This window comes from Sparus aurata, chromosome 9 (genome assembly GCF_900880675.1).
Source record: "Sparus aurata chromosome 9, fSpaAur1.1, whole genome shotgun sequence".
Taxonomy (NCBI): domain Eukaryota; kingdom Metazoa; phylum Chordata; class Actinopteri; order Spariformes; family Sparidae; genus Sparus; species Sparus aurata.
Genome location: NC_044195.1, coordinates 30,369,662 through 30,384,000, shown reverse-complemented (window position 1 = coordinate 30,384,000; position 14,339 = coordinate 30,369,662). Strand labels below are relative to the sequence as shown.

Genomic DNA, 14,339 nt, shown 5'->3' with positions numbered 1-14,339 from the left:
GCCAGAACACTACTTGGTTAGGTTTAGGCTCCAAACATACATGCTTAGGTTTAGGCTCCAAACCTACTTGCTTAGGTTTCAGCTCTAAAACTACTTGATTAGGTTTAGGCTCCAAAACTACTTGATTAGGTTTAGGCTCCAAAACTACTTAGTTAGGTTTAGGCTCCAAAACTACTTGGATAGGTTTAGGCCAGAACACTACTTGGTTAGGTTTAGGCTCCAAACCTACTTGGTTGGTTTAGGCTCTAAAACGACTTGGTTGGATTTAGGATAAGATCAGACTGTGGGTATAAATAACTACGTTGACATAGTATTGTGTAATGTAAGTGACACAAGCACTTCACATAATATATCAATGTCACTTATGTTATGCAAGTTATATAATTTATGTATGTTTCGCTTACTAATGCAGCACAACACAAAAACAAATCACTCCTGACTTTTCGTCACAAACAGGACACAAACTCAAGTCAACTTTTCTAGCTCTTCATATTATTTCTCCAGATGGGCGCTTCAAAAAGTGACACTAGAGTCCCAGCAGAGTCAAACTTAGAAGTGAAGGGGCAGAATGGGTTGCAATTGTGCAGCTCATATTCACAGGAATGAAATCCCAGTTAAAATGAAAGGAAATTACACTGAACCAAAGGGAAATTCAACGTGAGGTGCTGCTCTCCCTGATCACCATCTTAAGCTCCAAAAATAGCCGACCTAATGGGAAAAAAGTGAATTATAACAGCCAAATATCATTACAGCCCGGTGGAACACCTGGGCCCCGGACACTTTGCCCAGCACTGTCCAAGGCTTCTCTAGGTCTGCTGATTCCACCAGAGGGAGCGGGACAGATGGTGGTAAACACATCAAGCTGTTTGGCAAACTGCGCTCCCAAATACCTCTTCCTGTGCGTATGGGCAGGGTCACCTCAAGACTGCAAAACCACCTTTCTTACATTTATGAATGCTTGGCAGAATGTATATATTATTATGACTGTTGTCTGTGGACTGTTTTTGCATTCTGCTGGTATTGGCAGTTTTGTTGTCCTTCATAGATTTATGGAAATGAATCATTTTATGTCTGGGCTGTTTTATTGCAACCCGTGTCTGTCAAACAGCCCTTTGAAGCTGCACCAGTTAAACAAATAAAATCATTTCATCGGCCAAAATAATAAGTATACACATCACTCTGTTTTTGTTTGTTTTTCATTTGGAGCTTTCAAGTGTGAAGACTTTATAGTCCTGCCAAATGAACGAATGGGAGTGTGCAGGGCTGGTATTGTACTGAACCTACTGAGTTCAGACATGGGGGATTTAAAAAACATTTTTTGCACAAGACTCACTGAGACAACTTCCACTGTCTGATTCAAACAATTTTTTCCAAGAAAACAAAACTAATCTAGATGAAGATATGCAAATATTTTCCAAATAAAGTTCTTTCAACTTGTTTATCTGCCACGACATATTATTTCTTCAGAAGTTTGCACTTCCAATAGAGTTGGGAGCCCTGGGAGAAATGAGGCGGCAGGGGTCGATATATCTTGACATTCATGGTACGTGTCCACAGGATCCTTTATTTCCAAGCCTCCTATTCATTGTCTACATAAGCAGCTTGAGTCATCACGTTTACAATTCCTCACTTGCATAAAGTTGAGATCTGGGCTACTTTATGCAAATTAGGGGTTACCAGCAGAACTTACTACCTCTAGGAACTCACGGAAAAAGTTTAAAGGAAACTTTATGCAGATTTTCAGGTTCACATTTAGTTTGTGTTTCTTCTAGAAAGGTCTACGTGCTCTAATCAGATAGTGTCATGATGCTAAAATCAGTTTTCTCATACCGTCTAGAACTGCAGCACTTTCTGAAATCATTGCTTCATTGCCAGCTCAGTCTCCTCTGACTGGTCAGCTCACACGTAACTGAACCAGTACCAACAACAACAACAACAACAACAGAGCAGCTGTGCTAAATCAATTCTTTCGTGCCAAATTAGCCAGTAGGCATAAATTATGCAACTGTGTGACAGTGACGTACTGTGATGTCACAAAGTCACAGAATTAAAGGCGGGGCTACTGCAGAGCTTTCTGTGGGAGGGAGGAACCTCTGTTGGTATGAAGTTGGACCTTTCAAGACATTTTACATGCACAGGAACCTAAAAAAAAAAACCCTCATAGGTTTAAACTAAACGTTGTGGATCTAAACTGTAGACAGATTCAGTGTGTTTTACTTCCACCTTCGGAAAGACATTTATCACATTGTATAATGTGATAAATGTCCAAACAAGCCACCATATTGGAACACCGGGAACATCTGGGAGCAGACAGCCCATGAGTGAAAGCGTCTGTCCTATCAGGTTTATATTCTGTTTTGCCTGAGAGCACCTGTCAATCACCCATCGCCCCGCCCATAAATCATCCAATGCTGGAAAGCCGCACCGGTCCCTAAAGTAAAAAAAAAAAAAAAAGCCTCTTTGGGCAGATACCCTCAATCTTTAGTGTGTGTCAGGCTCCAAAAACACTGGATCCTTCATTTACCATAACTTAACTGGACTGCAACTTTCATTGAAACACCTCACTCTTTAAAACCCAACACTCCAAGTTTGTAACGCAAAACTTGTAGTATCAAGACAATCAAACTTCATGTGTTTGGTGGAGCCTTTAAAGTGTGTCCACTAACACTTAGGGGGCAGAAAACTCGTGTCCAGGTCCAAGAAAGCGCGGCTTCAGTGACAAAATACCTTCATAAAATGGTCGTATTGCTACAGACACAGAACGTTATTCTTCTCTCAGTACTCTTAAAGACTCCGTGCAGCCTGTGGCTAAAGCTAAAACAGGCTCCATTAGCTAAATGAGTGTTAGTTATTTCTGCTCACCTTTTTTCCTGTTGAAGGCGCGGTTCATAGTGGAAAAATGTGCGTCTCCGAGGTCCCTCCTGAGTATCTGACAATATTCCACCTGGAAAAGCAGCAGGGAGAAGAGAGTTAAAAATGTCTTTGACCTCAAGCGTTCGTGAAAAAGGCAGAAAGTCTAAAAACAAACATGAGTTCTTCTTCTGCAAGAAAAAAAAAAAAAGAAGACTCCCCACCCACTGAGACTGAGGCAATGTTTATCTGTCAGAATGTGTTCAAATTAAAGTCCCAGTCCATCTGCATCCCATTTGTTTACCACCGGGTCACGACGCACTCATCATGTGTGGAGGCTGTAATTCTAATCTTGTGGGGTTTGACAATGACACACTTACTGTCCTTACTGTTCTACAGCACTCAACGTGTCTAAGAACGGTGAGTTCTATCAAAGGAGAGTAATCGTGTTTCACGGAAAAAATGCAGCATTGTTTACTATGATCCCCTGCTGCAGTCAAAGGCATTATTTCCTAATCTTTCTACAGAACTAGGGCAGGTTTTTCGTTCTACGTGTTCGACTGTAGCACTGGTACAAATTTTACAGAATACGAAACCAAATCTATGATGCTTAGTCACCACGAGAGATGCCAACAATGATTATCAGCATTTTGTTCTCCAGTTTTCTGTCATTATTCATCTGGTGCTGACTTATTTTGGATAAAACAAAAGATAAATGTGGTCTGTGGTCAAAGTGAGCTATTCTTCTTCTTTTTTAAACTTACTGTAGACGAAGCAGTGCAGCTGGTTCGTCCACTGAAACGTCGACACCGTGCTACATTACAGAGAAAGGAGGCATTTCCAGCGTCTCTAAATGTCTGACACTTTGCCTCGACTGCTTTCAGACCCTTTGCATCAATTCCCCCACGAGAACTCAGCAATCTAGAGGACTGCAAGGACAAACTGTCCAGGACTAGGTAGCTGTCAGAGCCCTTCCACAGTCAACGTTCTCTACTCTTTTTACTGTGGGAAAATATGCAAGGCCTGGCACATGACAGCCACTTCAACCCATGCCTTTGCAAACAAATTAACTTGTGCTTGGGCAATCTAGAAAATGAATTGAATTTTTCCATCTTTGGCGTTTTCCATCCATCAAGGAAAGCTGGAGCCGTCCTACGTTTTTTAGCGGACGGGAAAATAAATCCTGCTCATGCCTCAGAACTTCCAACACGCTGTATCCCATGACAAACTGCTACGATGCTAAAAGGTTTGATTTATGAAAACAATGATGGCTGCATATGTGATTGCTGAATCCAGGCAGTCATGAAAAACAACTACAACTAAAGTGAATAAATGTTTCCACCTCATGCAACAATATAGGTTTTAAATCAATAGTTGTACAGAGGGAGATAAACTATGAAGTACCATTGTTTACCTAAATCTTCAAAGCTTCATTTAAAGTCGTCGTCAGTCCAAAACTTCGGTCCTGATCCGAAACACCACCGCAGCAAACCTACCAAACTTTCCTTTGTGCATAAAATCAATTTTGAAGACAAGAGTCCTGATCCTGAAGGGAACCTGAGGCCATGTCAGATCTGATTTAAACACACCTCAAGACAATGAGACCTGATGGAAAACATGCAGCGGAGCATAACGGACCCAAATAAAGTTAAATAAAGAGGGAACAACAACACTTGCAGCATCTCGATGTGGCACAAGTTCAGAAGCAGCAACAGCGTTGTACGAATTACCCAGAAGTCACACTTGAGTAAAAGTGAAGATGTTGAGCTACAACATGACTTGTGCTAAATGTATTTAAGATATAAGAAGTCTGTGAATACAACTACTTTATGCCCCCATTCGTACTTCAGTATATGTTCACCAAAGTGTCCCAGACCTTGGTGAAATAGTGAGTAAATGAAATCTATAGGATTTACGTCATGAATTGTCCATTTGTTGCAAGTTTAACATGTTAAATACATGTCCGTGAACCCAAATCCTTGACTTTACATTCAGTCAGTATTTCATGAAGTTATCTTTTTTTTCACAGAGCTGAGAATACAATTTTTTCCCTGACCTTAACCAAAGTGAATCCCGACGAGTAGATTTCACGACTGTTTCGCTTGACTTCACGTCCCTGACCTCAGGCGGAGAGCTTTTGTTGCCTACAAACCGAACACAGGCTGGATGCGAACCCTGGATTCTCTTTGTACGCCCACCTCCCGCTCTGACCACCTCCTCTCTGTGGCTTTACGCTGTGACTGTTTCTCTCAGTCAAAGAAAAGTTGGTGCGGGCATAAAAGCTACAGTCCTGCTGTAGAAAAAATGTCATCGATTTTCATATAGATTATAACTTATAACTATTTCACCAACTGTCCTGATAGTGCACTGAATCATAACCTCATAACGACACATGATCCTCAAATGTTTTGGGTTACTGTGGCTAAATTCATTCAGATAAATGAGACCATATTTTACATTACTGGTACTTTACAGCTTCTTACAATACATTTAGACTTGTGTGTGTCCTTGTATGATGCACAAACACCGATTATGGGTATGGCATAAATGATGCCATTCAGAAAATAAACCCAAAAGTACAAGACGCCATCAACCAAGATGAGAAACAAGATAAAAACTAATGTATGCGAAAACAAATCAATCACCGAAACACGGAAGTTTAATTGCCGAAGCTTCGTCTGAGGAGCAGTAAGACGCCACAGCAACGTGATGGAGTTACGCGATTGAGTCTAAATGTTCTGTATTGCTGCTGAGAGGACAGGAAAGACAGGGCTCACATTATTTCTCAATTTTTCTTTAAAAGGCGCTCTACGGTGATAATCAGCGGCCTCCTTACGCAGACAAAATGAAAAGCCCTTAGCTGCAGACTGTACATAATAAAAGCACATAATCATATACGGCATGTAATTGAGGGAAATGTAGCTCGCAGAGAACAAATACAATGTATGCGGGTTCTCACAGTAAGGGGATATTTTACTGCAACAGAGGCCCGGGAAAGGGCTGGAGAAATGTTAAATGGAACAAGCTTCAGGGTGGGGACTGGGACATTCCTCCGTCTGCAAAAACAGAATATCTCTGCAGCTGAAAAAAAAAAAATAAAAAAACAGAAACGAAAAAGACAACTTGTGTTCCTTATTTACAGGTCTAACAAGCTGATGGTGAAAACACTGCACGGGCAGATGACCAAGGACGGGACTACTGTTTACATTTCAGCGAAGACAGCTCGGGCGGACTCTGCAGATCTCAGCAGCAGACTCCTCTGCAGTATCCGGACTGCCAAAACCAGGAGCTTGGCAGTGCTGGCCTTGGTACTTAACCTTAGAACTTCAGCGGACCAGCTTCTTTTGGATTTAGGTGCTCTGTTTCCTTTCATCCTTGAAACAAGTCAGAAATGTTTTTATTTTTTTTTTGCTGTGCAATAGCACTACATTAAAAGAGACGGTTCATTAAATCCAAGTCCATGTCCATATTTTCCATCTTGCCTGTAGAGTTTTTTTATCCATCTAGATTGTTTTTGGAGTGAGTTTGCAGAGTTTTGAAGATGTTTTGGCCACAGATGTCTCTGCCTTCTCTCAAACAGAATGGATCTCATTCGGCCCGCGGTGCTCAAAGCAAAACAACACCAACAAAAAAGCAAGAGGCGCGTGATGTTAACATTCATGGCGTCCTCGCTCAGCGAGCTTTTTTAGCCGGCCTCTCATCCACGGATGATGGCGGGCGTCGTTTCAGTTGAAAGAAAAAGTAGCTCCTAGATGAAACTGCGCACAACAAAGTGTGTGCATTATCTTTCTGAGTAACTGGGTCATGATATCTGTGGAAGAAACATTGCTGCCGAGTTTCTTTTAATGTATTTTTACGTCAAGACAAAGTGTGGAGTTCTCCGGAAGTTCAAACAAGATGTGATGAAGGCGCTCTTTGATAGGAAATACTGGAGGTCAAGGCGAGTCCAAGGCACACTCCTAAAAAACAGGTTAGAAAGCCTTTATTGAGATGAGCTAGTTTATACTGAAATTCTAAAAAGACACTGACGATGAATGATCAGTGGCACAAATGGCCTTCTGAGAGCACCACAAGCCGAGCGCCGTCTATTTCCATTATATTCAAGAGAAAGCAGACATCTCTAATGTTCAAATCTCCCAAACTCTGCAACTCACACTACAAATAAATCCAGATACATGAATAGCACTTGCAGGTAAGAGGAAAAACACATCCATGTTGATTTTGGGGTGAGCTGCCCCTTTAAGAAAACCACGCTGCCTTCTAATGGTTTCTGTTTTCTGGTGTAGTGTTTTATAAATCTGTAGAGGGGAGAAGCGTCAGCGGGGAGCTTTTGTGGCAGGAAGTATGAAGGGGGATTTGGACAGACGCTCTTTTTCCATTAAGAAAAAAAAGAAAAAAAAAGAAAAGCATTTCCAACCCAAATCAGCACTCTAGAGGTGCAGCACACTTGAGAAATGTAGCTTTAATCGGCCTATTTTAAAATGAAATATATAATAAACTCCCACTGGAGCTGTGTTCCAGTGTTTCAGAAAAAAAGTACAGTGCCACGTGTTTGACAGCTGGCATCGCTCAGAGTGAAATAAGATGACAAAAACAAAGGATTGGAAATCTATCAGGCTGCTTATATTTGATGCTGATCCTTAAAAAAATAGCTTTAATTGCCCCGATCATGATCCGGTGGGTGAGCATCGGATGTCTCTTTAAGTCACCGATGACGGCTTTACCCTGAAAGCGAGGTCCGGTCCGTGGAAAATGTTCTGGCAGCACACTAAGCCCGGCTGGCTTTTTGTTTGTTTGTGACATACTGAGGTGTAATGCGATGCCTCGCCTGACACCCGGCTGTGATGTCACTCACTTTGATTGACAGCTGCACTGTTCGGCCGGGTTTAATAGCTTCCTGTCTGGTGATTCAGCGGCGAACCCTCGGGAGAAGCGTCGACCCCGAGACACAAACACACACACACACACGCACACACACGGACTTAACACCGGGCTGCAAACTTCCTCAGTCTCCCTTCGATGTTTACCAGCTGCAGTGGAAGCTGCAGGTTGGATCTGCTCGATGCTTCACCGGGAGAATGTGTGTGAGTCCAATCTGCCTGTCAGTGTCCTTAATTGACAACCAATCGCACTTCTTTAATATGAATGTTCTGACATCATGAGGCCTCATAACAAAAGCAAATGAGCACATAAACATCAATTAAATGCCGATAAAAAACGCAGAATTGAAATCACAGTCGACTGAGATCCTGAGAAAGTCTCAACACAAGACCGGAAAACAAACACTGACACATGAAATTCGGGTCTACCGTCTCTGATTCCCACAATATGCTTGAACTTTATGGTAAAAAAAATAAATAAATAACGGAAAAGATGAGTCAATGCTTCACTTACTCAGAGTATCATCCTCCGAATAACACAGCAACAACCATGGCCAGAGCCGAACAGTTCACCTCCAGTGACTCAAACATTTGGAATTCAGCTCCAGAAAGACGCTTTCTGGAAACGAGCGCAACCTACTTTGACCCAGTGGAGTCCTCTCTCTCTCTCTCTCTCTCTCTTTCTCTCTGGAGCCCAAACCACAATTTAAAAAGATGAAAACCAATCCAAACAGAGAAGTTTCAGAAAAAAGCTAAATGTTTTTAAAAGGCTTGTTTAAAAGACTTGAAAGAAAAGAAAAGAAAGCAAAGTTGACGTCCCCCATTTGTAAATGCCTCACAGCCACCCACTAATCTGACCCATATGCGCTAAAAAGGCAGCAGGCTTTTAACTCTGAAAAGAAGCAGAGCACGCACTGTGGTCCCAACATAATGCCCCAGAAAGGAAAATCAACAAAGATCCTTTGTTTTCTTCACTTCTCACCCCGGCTCTGGAATCTCGCAGGCTGAGCGCGGCACATAAAGACTTTCGCGACTACAGTCTGTTTATGAATTTTTAGTCCCAGAATTCCTCAGCTGAACCGGCCGTGGTGTCTTCACGTCTAATCTGAAATCCAGGCTGGCTCTCTCACAGCCGAGGCGCTCAAAACTCCAGCACCCTCACCGAGTTTATCAAGGAAGAAGCATTGCAAGGGAGAGGGACAAGATCAAGATCTGCGGAGAGAAAAACATGCAAACAACAGAGCCGAGATAAAAGCTACTTACTCGCCTTCAAACTGGGGAGGAATAGTGAGGAGGAAGTTCCAGCGGATCTTAATAGTTTTCAGCTGTGGGCCAGATGGTGCTACACTGAGGACTGCAGCGAGGGGAGATGATGGGGTTTGCAAGCTCAACAAGAAGCGTTTGCCTAGACACACGATACTTGACATTCAAACCCAACTTCCTCCGCCCACACTTCGTCCAAAAGAATTCTTTTAGGAGTTTTGCATGTGGCGAAAAAAAACAGAGAGACCCCGTTAGATGGGGGCTGTTTCACTGAGGTGCACCGGGGCATGCCGGAGATGACCTATAAAAAGCCAACGTGCGAGAGGTTGCAGCCTGACCCTCCTGCTGCAGCGTGTGATTCATCATCACACTATGCGCACTGGCAACAGCCTCGGGTCAGCATCTTGGCATCAATCAGAGCAGCGGTATGGCCAAAACATTATGAAGTAAAAAGTCACAATAGCTCTCCAACACAAAGAACCCTGAAAGCCTCCCTGTGAGATTATGTCAACTTAATAATACCCTTTTTTTCCTTTTCTGCTGCACTTCAGGAACATTCAACACTCGGAGGTGAGAATCCAGGCAGCTGGAATTGTGTTTAAAGTCTCTTCTTTTTCTCACGAAGAGATGGACTGTCAGGAACGCCCTCGCAGTGAAGAGCAGAGGGCAGCGGGAACACAATACAGCACAAAGCTGGAAGAGACAAACACCTGAATGTGACGCCTTGTTATCTGCTTGTTGGGGAGCACGACAAAGAGCTGCATTCATTCATTTAATCTCCATCATTAGTCTATAAATTAATCAGTCAATCAAAAGAAAATGAGTTTCCAACTTTGCCAGCAAAAATGTTTGTGTTGCTTCCAGCTCCTTAAAAAAAGGTCCAGTGTGTAGAATTCAAAGAAAAATTAGGATTTGAAATGGAATAAAATATTCATTGTTGTGTTTTCTGTAGCGTATAATCATAGTAATCATAGTGTTTTCTTGCTTTAGAAGGAGCCATTTATAAGTACAGAGGGAGCGCAGCCTCTTCAAGTCAGAATGTTTCTACAGTAGCACAAATTTCATGAACCAGACTGGCTCCAGTGAGGGAGGAAGAGAGGGCCTTCCCCCAGTCGGGGAGGTGAGACGAGGGGTATTTAGCTGGTTGTAATTTGCAGCGACTTTGATGGAGATACCACTTAATCCTACGAGCTACGAGAGTTTATTGAACATGCACGTGTTTCCGGTGAACAACAGAAATCTTTCTTGAAAGGTCCCACCCTCTTATGCCTCTAATTAGTCAACAAATCATGGAACACAGCCTCTGAATTGGTCGATGGATGCAACCCAAGGCATCATGGGATTGCCAGTGGACGTCGAACAATCATGCTAACAAGAACAGCATCAACAAAACTTAACTCAAAGAGGTACATCACACTGCAGCTCTGGTTCACACCACGCTGAAGTCGTTAACATGCAGCTTCCCGGAGACTTTAAGTGTGTTGTCTAGACATATTTTGATCTGGAATATGATCGTGGACCTCAGACGACGAGGTCCCGCGGTAACATGTTTAATGACACTGTAAACTCTCATTCTTACTCTTAGAGTCTTTGGATTTTGGACATTTGTTTTGACAAAAGAAGCAATTTTCACGATTGTTTGAGAGCCGAGGGACTCAACGGCTAATCGGCAAAACAATCAGCTGTTTAATTGATACTTAAAATAATTGTTAGCTGCCGCCCTAATATCCACCTCTGAAATGTCATCCAAATGTTGGGTACTTGGGGTTTATTTGAAACTGCAACCTTCACTGCATTTTGCATTTTTAGTGTCTCAATAACTATTTAAGGAAGAAAAACTGACTTCCTGAACTTTCCGAAGAGTTATAGAGAATTCAAAAGACTGAGACAAAAAGATGATACAGAAAGACATATTCAGGATAAATGTGGAGTTTCTTTAAGAATGGATGAAAAGCTTCATCACACACTTAAATACAAATAAGCCACATCTTGATAAAACTGTCGGAGGCGCACAGCTGTCTGTGGTCAGGAGCTAAAGTGGAATTTTAAATATTAGGCTTTCATAACAATAGGGGCATTCATCTAAATATAATGTGCGTACTTTGGACCCAGCTGAATTTGCGTCTGCATTAGCATTGATGTGAATGCATGAGTGTTGAGGGTGTTGAACACCGGCTTCAAAGAGCTGCTGAAACATTTCGTGTAGGTGTCAGGTGGCAACTTGGGGGAGAAAAAGAAAAAAAAAAGAAGCTCAAAGAGAGATCAGGAGAATTTTTTGGAAACAATCAGCATTTTCTAAAGAGACAAATCAAAAGATGTAAAAAGGTCACAAACAGTCACCAGCCAATTTACAAAGGTCATTCAAATCAATGGGAAGGCATTTCTCGTTCTTTTAATGGGATCTGGTTAGAGATTCAGCTCAGTCAGGCCCTTGGGTGGTGGTGTGTTTTTGCTGGCCGGCAGAACTTTGGTTTCTGCCTGAGAGAGCATTTATAACAGGGAGGGTCTCAGGATCCAGGCTGGTCTGTTCACACTTTATTTTTCTAAGGTTTTTCTTTGCTCTGCCCTGTATCATTTCATGTTTGCATCTTGTATGAACAGCTGCGGTGGGTAAAGGAAGTGGCTGGCCCAGACACTTTCCGGGAAAGTGGGGCCCTTTATGCTATGCAGACGAGGCTAAATGTGGGTAAAAAAAAAAAAAAAAGGAAAGGAAAATATGCTCCATTATACAAATGTAGTGGAAAGGTTGAAGGTATAATTAATGATGTTTGTAACACTTTCTTTTTTTCCACTTGTTTTCTTTGTGTACATACAGCAGGACTACAGGCTCACGTTTTTCATCCTGGAACCATCCAGAAGTTTATTTTCTATAAAGTCGTCACTTCAAACTGCAGTTTACTGTTCAACACTTCATGTTTCTCTCAACAGAAACTCCCAAACCTGCTGCTTGTTTCTAAGCTCTGTTAGCTTTAAGCTTTATTATGTCCGTTACCTCTTAGCTTTGTTAGCTCAGGTGGCTGTTACCTCTATGAGGTCTGTTAGCAGTAAGCTCTATTAGCTCTGTTAATTGTAAGAAAATTTAGCTTAGTTAGCTCTAAGTATTTTTAGCTCCATTAGCTGTTAGCTTTATTAGCTCAGTTAGCTGAAACTCTAGCAGCCCTATTAAGCTGTTTGCTCTATTAGCGCGGTTAGCTATAAGCTCTTTTAACTCTGTTAGCTTTTAGCTCATTTTGCCCCATTGGCTGTAAGCACTTTTAGCTAAAGTAACTATAAGCTATTTGAGCCCTGTTAGCTATAAGCTCTATTAGCTCTGTAAGCCGTTATCTCTATTAGCTACATTAGCTGTAAACTCTATTACCTTAGTTATCTCTAAGGTCTAATAGCTTCATTAGCTGTAGCCTAAGTTCTATTACCTCTTTTAGTTGTAAGCTCTATTAGCTCTATTAGCTGTTAGCTCCCTCAACCAAACACAGTGCAGGACTTTGAGGTCAACTAGCTGCTAACAGGGAATTTCACCATATTTAATTCATCTTTTGGTTTAATTCCATCACCTTACAGTGGCACCTTGATGCTATTCGAAACAAAGCTGATGACCCTTTCTCCTCCCGTGTTTCAGTGATCGATTTGCTTTCGCATACATCAGGGTTTATCTTGTTTCTCAGCCCCCAAGGGCTTTTGCTTGATAGCGTCTCGTCCATGAAAGTTTATCTATTTTCTGAATGGCATAGTTTATTTCACATTCATAATTGGTGCTTGTGCTTTATATACAAGGTCACACACAGCAAACAAGCCACCGTTTATTGCAAGAAGTTGTAAAGTGGCACAGAGAGCGCGACAGGAAGGCAACAGTACAATCCATCTACATAACTGCCAACATTAGGCTGTGGAAGAAGAGATTTTCTGTTGCTTCAGCAAATGACCTCCCCCGCCTCCAAACAACTCTACACCACAGATTAACAGAATAAATCCAAGGATGTGAAAATAAAATGACTTCTCATTAATCTACACTCCATAGCTCAAAATTACATAAATAAAACAAACAAAATGTCCAAAAAAGCAAACAAAGGTCATCTAAGTGCACACATTGTGAGGGAGAGGAGCCATCATTGACAAACACCTTCAGAAAAAAAGGGGAGGAAAGATAAGATGATACAGGACTGATGTCTGCAGCGTGGAGGAAAGAGACGAGCAAGTGAGGCCTAAACATGAGACTCAGAAATCAGATCTTTTCAGGATTACTCTAATTGTCCACTTTGCACACACTGGCTTCCAGCCCACCCGAAGTAAAGTCTATGTGTGGGAAACACTTTAATAGTACCCTGGATGATGGGACACCATTTAGTCTTGGACTCTGATAAAGAATGACTGCAACCATTACTATGCATGAAAAGTGTCACGAATTTCCGAAAAACACAATTTCAAAGACACTGCGATGCATAGGCGTATCACTTGATGAACCTTTTACCGTGTCGAGAACAAACAACTTTGAAAACAGGAGTAAAGACGCTTGACAGACATCACAAATGCATCTAGGTCAGCAGTTGAAAACAATGACAATGAGTCATCGTTCAGATTTTGTTTAGTAACTAGGCTATGGCATATATATATATATATATATATATATATATATATATATATATATATATATATATATATATATATATATATATTTTATTTATTTTATTTTTTTCATGCTCAGGAGGAACATGTACAAGGACAAATACACCGTTTCTTCTGTCCAACTGGGTAACAACTTAACATAAAGACGATTAAAAGCATCTTCACCTTGATGCCAACTGTCTCAGTTCCTTTTGGTTTACACATTTACACAAGTTCAGAGTCCAATTATTTCACTCCTCGCTCAGGATGTGTGTGTGTGTGTGTGTTGTGGGAGTGGGGAGTGGGAGCAGAAGCAGGAATGTGCATCTCAATGAGAAGCATCTCAGTGGATTTTCATTGAGATTTGCAGCCTCCACATGATTTGTGTTCCATCAAAGCGGTGCTGCAAAGCAGAAATGTGTGCGATCGCTGCGGCGTTGTGTTTTTTCAGTCGCTCACTGCACCAAAAATTATGATGACTACAGCCAAGAGTGAAAGCAATCATTTCCAATCCAAACAACGTTAAACACAAATGGTGAGTTGAAATGATTTATATGTCACCTGTCCTTGATTTGGAGCCTAATACAGCGGTGCTGGAATTGAGTTTCTGGCTGGACTGTAAACTAAAATAAAAAAAAAATAGCTGGTGTTTTATTGGCCAACGGCATAAACAACTCTTCAAGTTATTACTTTTTTATTTTAAACTAAAGTTTGTGAAACCAGACCTCAGAGCTTCAGAAGCACCCT

General features: G+C 41.6%; 1 protein-coding gene across 6 annotated transcripts in view; it reads right to left on the bottom strand.

The window, feature by feature from the left end:
• The window catches only part of gulp1a (GULP PTB domain containing engulfment adaptor 1a), a 93,223-nt gene that overhangs the window by 31,176 nt on the left and 47,708 nt on the right, over nucleotides 1–14,339 (bottom strand). For 4 of the 6 annotated variants that reach the window (XM_030427921.1, XM_030427920.1, XM_030427927.1 and 1 more), the window contains exon 3: nucleotides 2,863–2,944. In XM_030427921.1, the coding sequence (XP_030283781.1) occupies nucleotides 2,863–2,890 (28 nt within the window). In that variant the 5' untranslated portion in view covers nucleotides 2,891–2,944. Of the gene's footprint in view, nucleotides 1–2,862; nucleotides 2,945–8,993; nucleotides 9,117–14,339 lie in introns of those variants that run through there. The other 2 variants (XM_030427926.1, XM_030427922.1) reach the window with 2 other exon arrangements.